Source organism: Plectropomus leopardus, chromosome 8 (assembly GCF_026936395.1).
Source record: "Plectropomus leopardus strain MGB_pleo_1.0 chromosome 8, ASM2693639v1, whole genome shotgun sequence".
Taxonomy (NCBI): Eukaryota; Metazoa; Chordata; class Actinopteri; order Perciformes; family Serranidae; genus Plectropomus; species Plectropomus leopardus.
The window spans coordinates 32,560,831-32,578,023 of NC_142183.1; the positions used below are offsets into that span (position 1 = coordinate 32,560,831).

At 38.1% G+C, this 17,193-nt stretch overlaps 1 protein-coding gene across 3 annotated transcripts; it reads left to right on the forward strand.

Annotated features, from left to right (window-relative positions):
* The first annotated feature begins 144 nt into the window (after nt 1–144).
* ap1ar (adaptor related protein complex 1 associated regulatory protein) lies at nt 145–16,882 on the forward strand. 3 transcript variants are annotated; one of them, XM_042493272.2, is made up of 10 exons: nt 146–376; nt 2,915–2,963; nt 3,059–3,085; nt 4,777–4,802; nt 4,896–4,992; nt 5,155–5,253; nt 6,102–6,166; nt 7,585–7,658; nt 7,796–7,918; nt 9,966–16,882. In XM_042493272.2, exons 1-10 carry the CDS (start codon nt 306–308, stop codon nt 10,235–10,237), a joined length of 903 nt encoding a protein of 300 aa, XP_042349206.2. In that variant the 5' UTR covers nt 146–305; the 3' UTR covers nt 10,238–16,882. The 3 variants fall into 3 exon arrangements, with proteins under 3 accessions (XP_087937499.1, XP_042349206.2, XP_042349207.2); XM_042493273.2 differs by having other exon boundaries at nt 147–376; nt 6,105–6,166; XM_088081373.1 differs by lacking the exon at nt 5,155–5,253 and having other exon boundaries at nt 145–376; nt 6,105–6,166.
* The last annotated feature ends 311 nt before the right edge of the window (nt 16,883–17,193 follow it).

Sequence of the window (17,193 nt, forward strand, 5' to 3'; positions counted from 1 at the left end):
GTGATCTGATATCTTATATTGAAATTTGTATCCATCAATGCAACGCAAGAAGCAATATGATCCAAGTTGTCGAATATACTCTCTAACCGTGGTCGTGTTTATGAAAAATGAGCACAAATCAACAGTAGGTGGTGGTGTTGAACATCCGCGTGCTCTGTGTCATGAGCCGGAGAGGAAGGAGGATGAGGAAGTGGCTGCAGGAGCAGGACAGCACTTGGAGATGTAGCTCTCCACACTAATGCACCAGCAGCTGTCAGGACAGTACTAGCTAAGGCAGCTAGATAAACGTAATATTTGACAATGCGATGGGTAACTGCTGGGCTTACTGTGTCGGGCTCTTCAGGAGAGAAGCCAACAGGATCCAGAGAGGAGGCGGGTGAGTCAAACATAGCATTAGCTTGGTGAGCTAGTTAGCATGAAGCATCATCTGAAGCAGCGTATCCGGTTACTGCTAATGCTAGCTCAAAGTTGTTCAGCCTGTAACAGAAGACACAGTGTGTCTCTAAGGACGTTTTGACAGCTCTGTGTGAGCCTGGTAGTAATGTGGTGACAATGTGATAAACGTGAGTGAGTGAGCTGAAGTGGTGAGGGTATTATAGAGGGTGTGTGGGGTCCAACCTGCGGCCAGACAGAGGCAGCAGGAATCAAGACCCCACCCCTATTATCAACAGAGTTTAGCTAGCTCTCACGAGATCACAGCCCTGCCATACAGACACACGGAGCTAAGGCTGTTTAAAAAGTCTCTATGTCACTCTACAGTGACTGTAGAGTGACATTTGGACCCTAGTAGTTCAGTTAGTCTTTACAGGGTCTCAGTTGTCTGTTTCTTGGGTTTTGTGCAGGCCGTTATGTCATCAGATTTAATGTTAATAATTGATGTTTTATAGTCTGACTTTGTGCTTTGTTGTGATTAGGGGACGACAGATTATCAGCCTTGTAGATTATTGGGGGCCGATATTTTACATTTTGCCGATTATCTATATCTGCATGTTATTTTAATAATCGCTGGTAATATTAATTTATTAAAAAGTGCAAAGACAGTGTCAGCATCGGAAAGACTTCTACTGTGTAAAACCTCAGGGATATATTTTTATTTATTCATTTTTCATCTAAATTTTCACTTGACGTGAAAAGTTGCTAGGAACTTGCAGTGAACGTTTCAGTTTTGATGAAACATTTGCTAATGGCATTTAAACTAAGTTTTGTGTTGATGTTTGTTATATTCCAAATATTGACAAAACGATTTTTCATTTTAGTGTAAATGCATATCGGTCAGGGCTCGAGCGATATTGGTTTCTCAGGGCTGATACCAATACAGATTATTAGTAGCTGATGAGACCGATAACCAATTTTTGAAAATTTTATCAGATCATTAAAATAAAACGCCAATACAGATAATCGGCAAAACACCAAATATTGGCCCCAATAATCGACTCAGGCTTGTAATCTGTCGACCTCTAATATTGGTTCCAAATATTGGTTATTGGTCTCATTAACTACTAATAATTGGTATCACCCTGAAAAACCAATATCGGTCTACCCCTAGTTGTGATTACAAAAGACTTGATTTCTTCCAGCAGTAAGCTGATTCACACTCGTTCATCACATCCAGATATCTGAATATATGAGCTGATAGATGGAGTAATAGTTATAAATAGGGGATGAACGATATTGGCTTTTTTAGGGCTGATACTGATTATTAGTTTTTTGATGTATTGGTGATTTGAGCACCACAAGCCAAGTGCCATCTAGTTCCAAATTATTGAAGAGAAGGCAGACATCTCTACGGCTGATATTTCTAACCCTCTGCGGCTCACAACAAAACAATTTAGATTTTATAAACACCACAACAGGTAAGAGGAAAAATATGGTTGTTTTTTTGAGTTGATACTATTACTTACACCTGTGCTTCAGTTGCTGTTGAAAATGATTTTCTAGCAGGAGTTTTCTGGCTTTAAAGCTCCAGTGCTTCTTACGTGCATATGTCCCCAGAGAGCCTGATTTATTACAGATTGAGTAACAAATTAAAATCCCATGATATGATCAGAGCATAAACCCCAACAGATGTCTGTCATGTAAAAAAAATATATATATATGAATAAAAATGTCCTGATAATTTAAAAAAATGTGGGGTATTTTCTTTTCTTATTTTTTTCTGTAACAATTTAAAATATAGAATTATTAAAACTAAGTAGTTTGCTGGACATTTTCCCCTATTTTATGGATAGTTTTGATGAATGATACTTTTCAACAATAAATTTTAGGTAATTTTCTTGTCACCATTTACTAATTTCTCACAATTTGTTGTGCATTTCTTACCAAGTTGGTCATTGCCTTTTTTCATTGTGTTTTGTAAGAGGTGTCTAAATGCAGCACAAGAAAACTGATGTAGATCCAGGTTGTAAAGGGTTAATGTGTTTAAGGGGTAAAGAAACAAATCAAGTTTTTTAAAGAATGGCGAATTGGTTAATTTACTGGTTGAGTGTTTGGAATATAGACACAGAATTCACCCCTGACGTTTACAGCGGATCATTGGCGTTCTGCTGAAGTGTTAGAATGTGTTACGTTGTGTAAAGTTGCTGAGGCTGATCCTTAGGACCGTTTCAGATCAGCAACATTCAGTGTGCAGTCAGTTTAATCTGTACATCGTCCACATGGCTTTTATTCAAATGGGCAAACAAGTAATTTTTTTTTTAAAAAAAGTAGAGATGAATTATCATAAATTTGGTAAAAAGTGCCAGAGCTACTGAGCTACTCGATTTTCGAATTTTGAAGTTGAGTTTGATGTCTGTAGTATACTATGTTATGATCATACAGACATTTGTGTGAAATTGCAGCTTTTCAAAGCATCATGTACTTTTTCAGGTGTTTCATATGATTGCCAGTGTGTTCATACTCTTTATTATTTCTTCAGGTCCAAATACTTCCGCAGCAGCACCACAGGAGAACATTACACCATAGAGGTATGAGTCCTACATTTACTGGTATTCTCTTTTCTTATTAATAATGACTACTCAGTATAATGTTGTATCTCTAACTGTGTGTTTTAATTTTGCAGTTTGAAAATCTGGTAGAGAGCGATGAGGTAAGTCTGATCATGTTATGATAATCTGTTTATATCTATGAACCTTCAGACTATAGACTGGATGAAATATTGAAGGTAGAAACAGTGTCGTCTCCCACTGGTTTGTGGACTCCCATTTTGAAGTTTGACATTTTGGCCCTTGCCCTCTTGGATTTTTGGAGCCAGGAGTGACAATATTTGGCAATTTTTTTTTTATTTGCTCATTTTTGCTGGCAAAACCCCCCAAATCTAAAGCCATGTAAACAATAAAATACTTACTGTGATACTGAATATCACATTCAAGTGTCTTTTAGTACAACTAAATGCTGATCAAGACTTTTTTAGAGCCTTAATTATGCAGAACTTTAAGCCTTAATACCAGTCAATCGGTAAAGTTATATTAAAAAAAATTACCCTCTGAATAGTTGTCATGAATTGGAAATTAGCTACAGAGACTAAAAACGTTTGTTGTGACTGTCAGTAACATTCAAATAGTGAAGTGATCTGATTTACCTTTGTTGTTTTTTGCATTGCTGTGATTACCGTAAGAACCATATGTTCCCGCATCAATGCTCATTGTGATTTTTCCCTCCACCGTGACTTTAAAATACCTATGTCTAACACTCAATGTGACGTCATAGACTATAAACCTTTACTAACATATAGTGGTCAAATATTAAAATCTTTATATACCAAGCTATATATAACAATATAAAAATACTGTATATTCAAAAAGGCTCCTACAAGGTTTAACATGGGGGTCTCTGGGTATTGATTCTGTTTTGGAGCCAGCCTCACATGGCCATTTGAGGAGCTGCAACTGTAATTTTTCAGCCATAAATGTTGCTGCTTGTTTTAGAAAGGAAAGGAAAGGAAAATAATATCAATGATTTTTCTCTCATCTCTATTATTGTTCTCCTCTTTAGGAACCAAGTACATTGTAAAAGACTGAGTGAGTGTGTTATAAGACGTATAGTCTAATTAAAAGCGGCATTATGCTGAAACTCCCGGGATGGTTTTTACTCTCAGACTCCCAGCAGACCTTCCTCTGATAGCCATCCCACACTGATGGATAGAAAATGATGGGTGCAGCCACTGAACATTACTGTGGGAGTAACTCGATTACTGTCTCCACTCCCAGACTAGTAGCACTTGAGTCAAACAAAGCAGTAGAGAAGATGCTGTTTGGTAAAAAAAATCCAACACAACATGCTCACTCACAATATAACTTTTAGAAACCGGGTGCTGAATCCTCAAAATGGATATCAAAGCAGTCAAAATGTTTTTTGTTTTGTTTTGTTTTTTTACTTATTTATGTATTTATTTATTTATTTATTATTGCCACACGCACATTTTGAGCCACACACCCTTCTTCCGCATGAACATTGGCAATAGCACAAAGAAAATCTGACAGTTGTCACTAATTATGTCCAGCTCCAGTGCATCCCAGCAGGGGGAACCAACATTTCCAAGAAGCAGAATCACAGTAATATTATAAAGAAATAAATGGAAAAATAAATCAATAAATGCAACAAAGAGATAATAATAAATAACAATAGTAATGATAATGATAATACTGGTAGTAATAATGATAATAACAATCAAATAATATAAATAAATTAAAGAAGAGCAAAAATGAATAAATAAAAAAAGAAAAGAAAACAAAGAAAATAGATGCTGTTTGGTTAAATGTTGTGTTTGTTGCATTGCAGGCTGAGAGCCCACAGCCCTGTCCCAGGTGAGAAACCTGCTGTAGATCTAAAACATTAATCACAAGTATTTTCTGACAAAACAACACTTAACCTTTCAGTATGCTGTTTCTCTTTTCCAGGCCCATCAGTGAGGATGAGATCAAGCACCTCAAAGAGCACCGCTACACTGCGCTGTCAGACAAGCAGGTCCTCATAGACCAGAGGCTCCGAGCTGAGGTGAGACGCTCTGTCTCTGTTCGATTAACAGCCACCGTTATTTCATTTTGTGTTTCAGACCTATTTTTGCCTTCTTTTTTTTAATTTGCTGCATTGTTTTTTCTGTTTTGTAATTTTCTGTTCTGTGTTTTGTGTTTGTTTCATTCCGTTGTTTCTGCTCAGTTAGAGGAACAAGAGGAGAAGTTGAGGCTAGAAGAAGAGGCTAGAAATGCCGCCCAGCGAGAGGCCGCCAGGTTGGCGCGTGATCGAAAATTGAAGGAGGTGAGGCGGCACTGAGCGCTCCCTTCTGCCAGTTTGACTTACCGCTTGGCTAAAACCAACTTCTCCTCTAACCCGCTGGCCCTGTGCAGAGGCTCCCAGCGTTTCAAGTCCTCGGCCTTCTGGGTCTTAAAGGGACACAGGGATTATTTTCTTTGTTCAGTGTTGTTTTGTCCTCATTAACACGTCCTGGACACCAGTCTGGTAGATTGTTGTCTGTCTCTGTCTCTGCCCGACAAACAACTTGTTGTTATCACCCTTTAGACAAAGAAAAATGCATCACAGCTGCAATGGAACATTTCATAGAAGAGAGGAACCATTTATTTCGGTTGGATGCTTCAGGATGGAATAATAACAGTAGATGATACATGATATTACAGCACGTCTATAGTGCCAATGTGAATAAAACTTGCAATGACCCTGATTTATAAGTACAAGCAGTGAAATGCGGAAAAGACCAAGGCCCACGCTGCAGATCACACCATTACTTTTCCCTGGCTTTAAAGTTCCTGCACCATGAACAGAGAAATTTGGACCATTGGAATATAATAGAATTGCAGTGAGACAAATATCATGGCTATATATTTCCTGTGGTATTTCAGGGAATGTCCTGCTGCAGGGAAATGGCTTTTCATAATATGTGATATGAAAAAAAATCCTCTGGGATTTGAGATTTCTTTGCTTTCCATTCCACATGTCACTGCCTCTCCGGTGCTGCTTTGTTTTATTCATGTTATTTGCTCACATGTTTCCTTGAAAGCTCAAAAAAACCTCTCAGATGTTTGTAGCCTGTATTTTAATGACGGTAAGACAGAACTGTGTTTTGACTTGATCTGTGGGTTTTTTGTTAGCAGCTGTCTGCCCAGAGGACACGGGGGAAAGCAGATGGCTCCGGCACTGAAACTCAGCAAAGAAAGTGAGTCACTTAAGTTCATTAGACAACAGGGTAGCTGTGGAGCTGAGGACACGCTGCGGTCACAAGGCTCCACATAGGTTTTAGTAGGTGTATGAAATTAGATAAACTTAGCCAACTTGTGCTGGATGTATTTAAAAAAGAATTGCACTGTTAAAAAGATGCTCTTTTTATTAAACTGCTCTTAAATTAGTCCTATATGACCAGAAACAACAGAGGAATAGGGCTGTGGCGTATGCATTTGCCGACAAGGTAGAAATCCTACATCTACCAGAATGCACTGGAACTCACCAGACTAATAAATACTGCAGCTGGTGGATAACGTATTGCCAGTTTGACACATGGAATAATTTGGAAACCGCCTTGTAACAAACGATATCTACCTTAATTAAAGGTAAGCTGAAATATCCCCCTGAAAACATTTTCAGGAAAAAGTAGGCAACACAGTTAACAGAATCTTGATAAATATTCGATCAAATTTTGATCAGCACTCTTTAGTCTTACTGTTTAATGTCAGTTTTATTTTTTAATACAGTTTACAGTTTATTTACATTTTTATATGTGTTATATATTATATTTAAATATTCAATCTAGGTCACTCTGCATTGACAGCAGTTAACATTAATACCATATTACACTTCACATGTGATCAAAAATGGACATTTAATATGTGAATTAATAAAAGATTCTTGCCATTGACCAAACATTGACTTTTGCCCGCAATGTTTATGCATGTATGACGTCAAGTCTGCAACTCGTGTTATAAAATTACATAGTTATAAAAAGCTAGCATACTTGCCTTGCATGTTTTCTAGTTTAAAGTTTGCTTGCTTGCTGCAGCTAATAGATGCATATACTAAAATATGCAACTACTTAATGTGAGTGATAGCCACAAGGAACAAAATAACAAAATATAATGTTTTACCGTCAATTGTTGAAACTGTTTCTATGCTTTCCGACATTTCTGCTTCCCTGAAATATCACAACTCGGGTATCATCAAATTTCCCAATTTCCCAGTTGTAATTACAACTTTCATATGCTTGTAACTCGTAAGTACAATATTTCTAAGGAGCACATGAAGGCAGCAGTGATCAACAACAACTTATTAGCACCTCAGATGTAAGATATTTTCATTTGCATTTATATAGCAAACATAATCTTACATATTTCTTTTTTAAGCTCTCAAATGAAACATTGATTTAATGACGTGAGCACACAATTTGTTTCTGCAGTAGGCTGCAGAAGAGGTTAAAGCACTACAAGGTATTCAGTCTCAAGATTCAGTGTTTAACTAGTTACAAGCAAATCTACAAACAAAGAGGAAGAGAAATCACTAAAAAAGCTTAGTAGGAAGGATGGTAATGAGTGACAGCTCTTATGGGTGTGTTATTGTGTTGATTTTTGTCTTGTCCTGTCTCAGACACACCTCTGGAGAGGATTTTGACGTCTACCTCCAAAATGTAAAAGCACAGTCTGAAGCTTTCAGAGGCAACAGTAAGAAAATCATCTAACCCTGATAATATTTGTTCTAATAATAAACCGGTAAACATGCATACAGGTAATTTATCAGTTCAGAGTTTACTGGATATGCATAAAAAGAAGCTGTTGCAACATTAACTCTTTGTTTCCAGGACTGCCATCTGACACCAATGTGGTGACGCCCAACACAGAGTGCAGCTGGGACTTCACCACCAAGACCCGCTCCACCAATGATGACGGGACCTCACTGGATCTCGAGTGGGAGGACGAGGAAGGTGAGAATAGACATTTTCATCAAAATCGGAGCACTTTCTCTCGCTAAGCAGTTTATTACACTTTCAAGCCTTCCCTCTGACTCCTCGGCTGCAAAGATGAAACAATCTTTGCACCATCACAAATCACTTATCTATAAATCATACATGCAACATCCTGATTGAACTGCGAACTCTGATTGAAGATCGATTACAAGTCAGAGCTTTCTCTTCCTCCAAAGTGCCTCATTTATTTCTCAGTCAAGATTGATTTTGTTTTCCAGTGACACTGCAGCAAAGAGGGGGAGGAAGAGACAGAAGTACACCATTTGTGCACAGCTCGTACAGTAGATTTACTGTGTATCAAACCTCAAAAGTCCCAAACGAGTTTTAAAAAACAGGTGTGAAATAAGTCTGTATGTAAGGACTCTTGGTTGCCATTCAGGAGAAACACACACCTAATTTTGGGCCTATTTAGGACAATCATCATCAATCATCTGCTCTATTTAGGCTGTCAGGGCCAATCTTAGTGTATTGTGCCATCTTTTGTCACCACCATAATTTTGCTTTATCTTAGTGTTGTCTCTAGGCTGTGGCAGTGATACTGAGTTTAACTGATTTTACATTTTCCTCTCAGATCATACAGATCTGTGTATGTAAGTAGAATCTGTAGGCAAGAGGACAATTAAGCTTTTGCCAAATCCGGTCAGAAAAATGGCACAAAAGCTTTTTCCAGGAGAAACTTCGCAAGTGCATCCTCATGTCCTTGTTTAACTGTTGTTGTCGACTCTCACTGATTTAACTTCACTTACTGCTGTGTTTACTCTGCTAATGCTAAAGTTTGCACTTGTTACTGCGTGAGCCATCATTCATGTTTTCTAAGCAGTGACCTGCATGCCCCATCATCCACTATAACGCAGTCCCTGATTGGCTGCCTGTGTTTTTAGCTACAGAGCAGACCCTTGTTTGCCTGACAAGACTGTTCAAAGATTCAAAGATTAAAGACACATTATTGTCTATCACAGTGACAGAAAATTGCCTTAGGTTAGGGGCTCAAACAACATTTTAAAAAAAAAAGACTCCCATAAAATCACATAACAGTTCAATCCATTGTTGTCCGTTGAGACAGAGTCGGAACAAGCCTGGAACAAAAACGATTTTGGTCTCTAGAGCTAATTTCAACATTCATGACAACTGTACAGAGAGAAAGAGAGAGAGTGAGTAATTTTTTGTATTACTCCCCTGTGTACATTTTATTAAGTTACACATATTTAAGGACGGGGCTGCTTGAGTGACAGGCTGTCTGCGAGGCGTTGCTACAGTCTGTGAGTCAGATCCACCACTTGCTGCTCCACAGCTCCAACCTCTCCTCCAAATTTGGTCGCCTTTTGGCTCCAAAAAAACAAGATGATGACCAAAATGCCAAATACAAGGCTTTGAAAATGGCATTCCATGCAAAAACCAACAGCACCTGTTCAACAATATTTAAACCCAATGCTCACCTGATAACAATAAGTGAGTGCTCTACAGATATAGAAAATTTCCTCACCATGGCTTCCCTAGTGTGCGGCTCCTATTTCATCTAATGTAATGTATACGGGGTTATTTATATTATTATGCATTGATTAAAGGCAGGGCACTGTGGGACTACCGGACCCACGTCTGCCCGGGTGCTGCTGGTATCCCTCATTATTCCTCAATACAAAAAACTTTTTTTTTACTTTGAGTTTTGTATTACAGCCTGAGAGATGTATGCAGTCAGTTAGCTCTGACCATATATATATATATATATATATATATATATATATATATATATATATATATATATATATATATATATATATATGTACACACACACACACACACACATACATATATATACACATACATATATATATACATATATATATTCACATATGGCATCAAAGTTATTTTCCATACATGAAATATAGAATGTTAAGTTTCAGGTTGGAACAGGATTCTCTCTGAGCCACCAGATTACTGCCCTCAGACGTTTTTGACTTCAATGACTTCAGCTGTCAGAATGAAAGCTCGTGTCCTTGCGTCGCAGGAATCAATCGAGCACTTCCAGCCTGGGAGAGGTCTCGGACGGAGGAGGACATCCTGCGCGCAGCCCTGAGGCCCAGCAGCAAGCAGATGCACAGCGGGCCAACCTCGGCCTCCGAGGACTCCAACGCGCTGGAGTGGGAGAACGATTTTGTGAGTACCCATCCGGAGGACAGCGCAGACACTGAGTTTGAAGGCTTTGTCAATCCCGTTCTAGACACTCCCTCTGAGGACGCCTCGGACCGCGGCCTCAGGTTGGACAACCAGGACAGATAGTGTCCAGCACCAAAGGAGACGTTTGTTGTGTCCTATTCATGTCAGAACTCACCAGCTTCTTGCCTCATGAAATGGAAACATGCTTTTCATTCTCTGTAACATGAGACTGTGATGCTGCAGGAACATGTTGTGTATCCCTACACTACAGAACACAACAGTGTAGTGATGTTTTTATCAAATACTCATTTTTTCAGTGCCTTCATTTGCCGACCATTTATGCATTGTAACTCAAACTGATCAGTTATCATCCATTAGCATTTGACACCGGGGATACATACAAAAAATGCCAGGATACTCTGAAGTGAAGCTTTATTGTGAAAGCAGATGGCTGCTTTGTTTTTACTGGTTTTGGGAAGAGGAGGTCACGGAGTTTAACTTATCAGTTACTTCAGCATGGAAATTTTGTCCTCTGCATGTGACCTTAACTATTTATCAGCAGCAGACAGTCACAGTGCAGTGTCCAGGGACCGACTGCAGATCTGAGGCCAGTGTCTCGGTCAGTGGCAATGCCAAGAGTATTCCAGCATGTTGTTTGGTGTGTGAGAAAACCATAGAATGTATATTAAGATGGATGACGCACTCCCACTTACCCCCACTATGCTTACGTGAAGCTAAAACATCCCGGATACAGCTGCTGCGCTGGTATCTGCAGTGGGGGAGTTTGCGCCAAAACACCTGTCCAACCAGTAACAAGCAGCTTCTTTGAATGCGAGCGCATGGATTGGCTGTCACAGCTGTCAATCATATAGAATTGAATAACTCATTAAAACCGAAACTGATGAAAACGTTAAAAACATCAACATGAAAACATCTTTGAGAAAAATGTATTTGGCATTTACTGTTATTTTTTAAGTTTGGCCTATGTCCATTCACTAACATGGAGGGGTGAGCTTTATGACCTGTACTGCAGACAGACACCATGGTGTGATCCAGATCGAAAAGCCACACTTTGGGGGAAACTGTCATGTTGTCCACCTTTATATACAGTCTGTGGAGAAATCCACACACACACAGAAAAACATCAAACCACGGAAGAAGTCCTCACTCTGCATTCAGTCTCTCACCTCAGTTTCAGCCCTACTCTTCAGTTCTGTTAAGTCGCTGCATGATGGCAAAAAAGGAAGTTCCATAAAAAGTTTTATGATGACAAAGTCACAATATTAGACTAAATCGTTTTGATGAATCAGTGTAATAATCAGTGGACCTAGGATTGTTCTCTGAGGCGCTCCATGTTGTTGAGATCATGGACTCATTGCACTCACTGTTTCAATCAAACTTTTGTATCATTTTTCTCACATTTGATTGACAGTAGGCGGGTTTCCATGACAGATTTGTGAAAAAGTTAAGCTTTTTTTTTTTTTTGAATGTCGATAAAACACAATTACGAAATGACTGCATTTCCACTAAGAGATGTTAAGCGACTTCTACTCTGGCGATAACATTCCAAGACGCATGGCAATGGATGTTCATAACATCAGCAGGTTGATTTGTATTGCAGCCACGGTACTAGCCATCATTATTTCCAATCAAAGGCGACATATACATGGGAGTGGCCATGTATGAGGGATTTCTGGGAGATGATAGTCCATTATTTCACAGAGGAATTGTGGATTCAAATCTTTCAGATGATTCGCTCAACTTTTGAAGAGTTTTGCTATGCAATAACACCTCTTGTAGCACCTACTGCATCATGCCCAAGGGAGCCAAATCCTACTGACAAGCGCATAGCCATAGACCTATAAAAGCCAAAAAGGTGTTTCCATTGCAGTTTTGCAAAATATGGCTTTTTCAAATCGCCGAAAACTTTTTTGCGATAAATGGGATTTTTTTCAAAATTGATGTTTCCATTAGGTGTATTTTATATTTGCAAATTCAGTTTTTGCAATTTGAGGATTAATGGAAACCCGCCCTGCGTTTGACTATAAATAACCGCTGGTTACGCCTGGTTGCACAGCCTGTCATCAAAGCAGCATCACCCTCTAACAAGGCATGGATGATGTGATCTGCTGTCAGTACATGCACTCTGAGGAGAAAGATGTGCTCAGCGCAGTGACTCCGCTCTAGTCAGGCCTCAGAGTAATATTGCCAATATGGGACCTGTCAAATGTAAAACTGCATCATTGTAATGTGCATTTTGTGATATATTAATAGATCAACAAATACGGTACCTATGAGACATTAATTTGCACACAAAAAGTCTTTCATATCTGATTAAATATGTTGATACAGGGGGCTAAGAGCCTGTTTCCACATCGTCCAAACGCCAGTGTCTTTTTTTAAAAATTGTTCTCAATGAGCAGGGAACACATGAGGCCGCCTAGAGAAAAAATGTTTTTCAGTGCGCTCCGGCTTCTTTTTGTGCAGCTGCACCAAGCGCTTCAAGTTGAAAATCTCAAGTTGAGCTGATGCTTCTGTATTGTCTCTCCAGAGCTGTAGTATACATCAGTCAGAAACTCTAACAATAAAGACAGAAAAGCCCATTTGTGGAAGCAGATTGGCCGACCACTGAATGTTGCTCGTGAGTGTTGTGCCTTTATCACAGCACACTTTGTAAGCCTGTTTTCAATTGTGTCAACAACGCTCTTTGTCAAGTTGATGATATTATAGAATTAAGAAGAGTGCTGGGATGAAGCACTCCCTAGTATTATTCCAGCGCTTTTTTTGGCAAAAAAAGCGCAATATGGACACAAGCCATAACTGTCCACAAAAATAAAAATATAGAATCCCAAGCATGAAAACACTTAACTCTTTATTGGCAGTAATATGCTCAATAGTTTTAGTTTCTATATATACACACATTAAGGAGAGTGAACATCTGACTTCAGCAATAGGAAGACGTACAATTTTATCAGGGTCATCATAAGGAACTCTCACAGTAAGTTGATTGTGGTGACTCTCTATAGTCGGTATAATAGTGAATATCAGCTGCACCGAAACACCCAGACTGCAGGGCAATCGACAATTAAAGAGACATTTCAAAAAACAGGCTGCATCTACAACAGCCCCAAGAAAAACAGGCAAACCAGGCAAATTGGCATGGTTTATTTCAGGAACATCGGAAAAAGCCGATTAATAACTTAAGAAGAAATGACCCAGAAATTAGTAAAATGTACAAGAAAATTAAAAACAAACAAAAGAAACAAAAACTAACCAAAAAGAACCCCAAACAACACCAACAAGGAAATTACCTGAAAAAAACAACTACTACAACAACAACTATAATTATTTAATTAAAAAAAAAAGTATATATATATATATAATTTTCTTTATAGTTCTGTGGAAATTTTTCCCTAGCTTTTTTAAAATTATATTTTCTGAATCTATTGATTTCTAACAATTAGTGGGGTGTTTCTTGCCATGTTGCTCATTGCCATTTTCCCCATGTTTTTGACAGAAATTAAACTTATTTGCTCAAGATTTAAAGGTTTGAAAAGGCGTCTTAAGGCAGCATAAGAAAACTGATGTCGAGCCAGGTTTCTAAGAGTTAATACCCAAACAATATGCCTTCTCAAATAGTCAAAAAGCCTGGCTTTTTAAGATTGTTTGTCACAACAAAGGAAGTTCACTTAAGTAAGATGTGTCTCCTACAGTGTCTGAGATGCAATAAAAATACTTGTTTTTATAAGAACATACAAGGTAGAAAGATCCCAGAGTGTTTTAGCACATTTTGATGATTACTGGGATAATATTGTGAATCACAATTATTTGGCCAAGATTATCATGACATGACATTTTGATACTGTCCCATGCCTACCTGACAACAAGAGACCTTTTATAAAACAACATAATGAAGCACATACAATAACTCCTCACAATATGCCCATTGGTCCATTGCAGGACATCTGGGTTTGAGACTGCCATTTTTCGTCTTTTTTTCCAACAGATTTCGTTAGATCTTTTTTACACCAAAACCAATAGCACAGAACAGCAGCATCATTGCCAGGCATCATGAAATCCACAGCATCACACCACAAACATATATCATGAATTATTGAGGACAGTAAGTCTTTATGTATCTACATAGTAATAAGCATATAACTATCCATGATAGGCAGCAAACCACAAGTCACGTCCCTTATTCTGGTTTCTTGAAATGGCATTCTCATTCTTATGAACTGGTTCTCTAGTTCATAGTGATAACAAGAGTTTGGACAGTACCCTGTAAAATAAAAACAATAAGAAAATCAAAAAATGTTCACATTTAAGAAGTTGAAACAAGCAATACTTCGGCAGCTTCAGGGTTTCCCACACATTCATCTGCCACAATTAAAACATCTGCTGCCACAAATAGATTTTCTATTTTTGGAGGAGGATCATTCATTGGGAGTGCTGTTAAAATAAACCATTCAGTTATTCATGCCCCACACTCTCGGAGCGCAGAGCATACTGATCTAATCAGTTCTGAATGGACCGACAGATGAATTCTCTACCCAGCGAGCCACAAACTGCTGCTGAGGAAAAAAACTCATGGAGAGCTCAACCTGAAATTTAGGGATGCGCGCATTTAAATTAAAAAACAGCTTAAGTTTACTGTCGTCATTTGGCCATTCATCTCGATCTAAGTACATGATATACAACACAAACCCAAGAAACTGGGGGGAAAAAAATGATTAAAGTGTTTATGATAATTGCTCTGAAATGCAGGGGGAATAGTTGCAGAATATAGAACATAGTGTGAACATAAGGAGATAATGTTCATGACAAATCATATTTACCAGCTTCAAAACAGACAGTGCTGATTTCTAAACGGTTGCTGGCGTTTTGTGTTCTGCAGGAGACAAATCTTTTTTATTATCTTTTCTTTTAAGTGCAATGACTTCTTATTTAATCCGATATGAAAACCAAACCAGTTACGTGAAAACATACATAAATCATAATTTCATTGTTGTTCACTGCTTCCAATGAAAGCAATATTTTGTGGAGGCTGTGTGATTGTGGATGAAAAAAGGTTACCAAACATGCAAACATGACTCTGTGGTGTAAACTTTGTCATGTCCCTCTAATGGATTCAATGCTGCTCTCCAAGTGAATCTGCTGTATACTCTCTATTACTTCTTGTGCTTTTTATATCCTGATGTTGTGACCCACCACTTAGCTGGGACAATAGTGTTTCACCTTGATGATTGAATCTGTTTGAATCAAAAGTAGTTCACTGATTGCACTCTATTGTTTGGATTTCTAATTTGGTGTTCTCAGCTCTTAGAGGATATTCACTGAAATGATCGACACGTGTGAAGAGGAGGCTGATGGGAGAATTGTGCACTATTGTTGAAGTGTGTAGAGGAGACTCGGGTTGATGTGCAGACATTTTTTACTTCTAAATATTTGAGTGTGTGATTAAAAAAACGGTCTTGTTTTGAACACATTTCAATATTATGTTTTGTTGTGATGACATGATCTCTGATTAATCACTGTAATTTTCTGTAAAAGCTGTAACTTAACATTCCTTGTCACACTGAGCCTGAGAGAAAAAAAATAAAATATGAAGAAAAGCACTGGGATCACATACAGTCACTGGAATGACCAGGTGTACACGAAGTATCAACGACAGCATCATCATTATCACATTAACCCTTCAAAACCCGGATCTGCATCACATTTCTTGCGATGCTTTCAGACTCCTTTCACATGTATTTGAATCTTTTAACCCTGACCAAATGGGTTTGGTTTCTTTAAAAAAAATATTGGGAAAAAAGGCAATAAGAAACCTGGCAAGAAATATTCCATAAAGCAAAAAAAATAATAGATTTAGAAAAAAAAAAAGTAAAAGGTAGGGGAAAATGTATATGGAAAAATAAAAAAAGCTTTTCAAAATTACATGTTTAAAATTATGTTATATAATTACTAATTTTCGGGTATTTTACTAATTTCTTGCTAATTTTCTAGTCATTTCCTCTCTCAGTGCTCATTGCCATGCTCCCATTCTTTAGAAAGAAGGATGCCAGTTCTTTCAGTATCTTTCTCATGATTTTTACAAATTCATAGCCACTGACAAACTACTAAGAAAGCTTCTGAATGAATCTATCACTGTAAAGGCAGTAAACTGTGCAACTGAATTATTGCTTCGAGGGGAAAACATGTTATTTGTTGTTTTCATGTAAATTACATAAAAAGTAAAAGTGTAGTAAAGAATAAATGTAAGTTACTAGCTGAAAAGTAATTCAATTATTTCTGTTACGTCAGATAAAGGAACAGAAAGATCATTTTAAAATGACTAATATTTTCACATCACACAGGTCACAATTGATGCAGTAAGGATTTATGTTAACAGCATACAACCAATGTTAAAATTCATATTTGATGTTAAAGCTTTTACACTTCTGGTGGAGCATTCTGTTGGTCATCCGCAGTGGTCCCACAGCTGACTGGAAGCGTCCTCAGTTGCTTCAATATGCAGGGACGGGCTGTTGAGAATCTGTACCTAAATGCCCCTTTTTGCGTCTGTGTTTAAAATAAAGCAGTGATTCAACTTCCTGACAGTTCCTGATGGATGTTAGTCACAGGCTGTTGTGAACACTGTGTGCCTGGTGAAGCTCTGCTGCAACACAGCCTTTCTGAACAGGAAGTGATGCATTTCTTATTCCTGTTGTTTGGAAGTAAGCAGAGGAAGACGAAGTTAAAGAAAATAAAAATACTGAAATTACATCTCGATATTTCTTATTTCAAATGTGTCTCCTGTCACCCTCTGACACTGTGCAAATCAACCCTGCTGCATCGCTGATTATTTACCTGTTTGTTTGTTTTTAATATCACCAGTCAATCAAACCAGGTTACTCAGTGATGTGCAGTGAGTAAATACCACTCCGATTATGGCTTGGCTACAAACATGAATGAGTTATATTTTATATGATTATACAAATGCATCATATAAGTCATTAACAAAGTTGTTATTTCAACTTCAGCTGTGCATGTTAACGTGCTGACTAATGTTTACATCTCACACATGCCTCTTGACC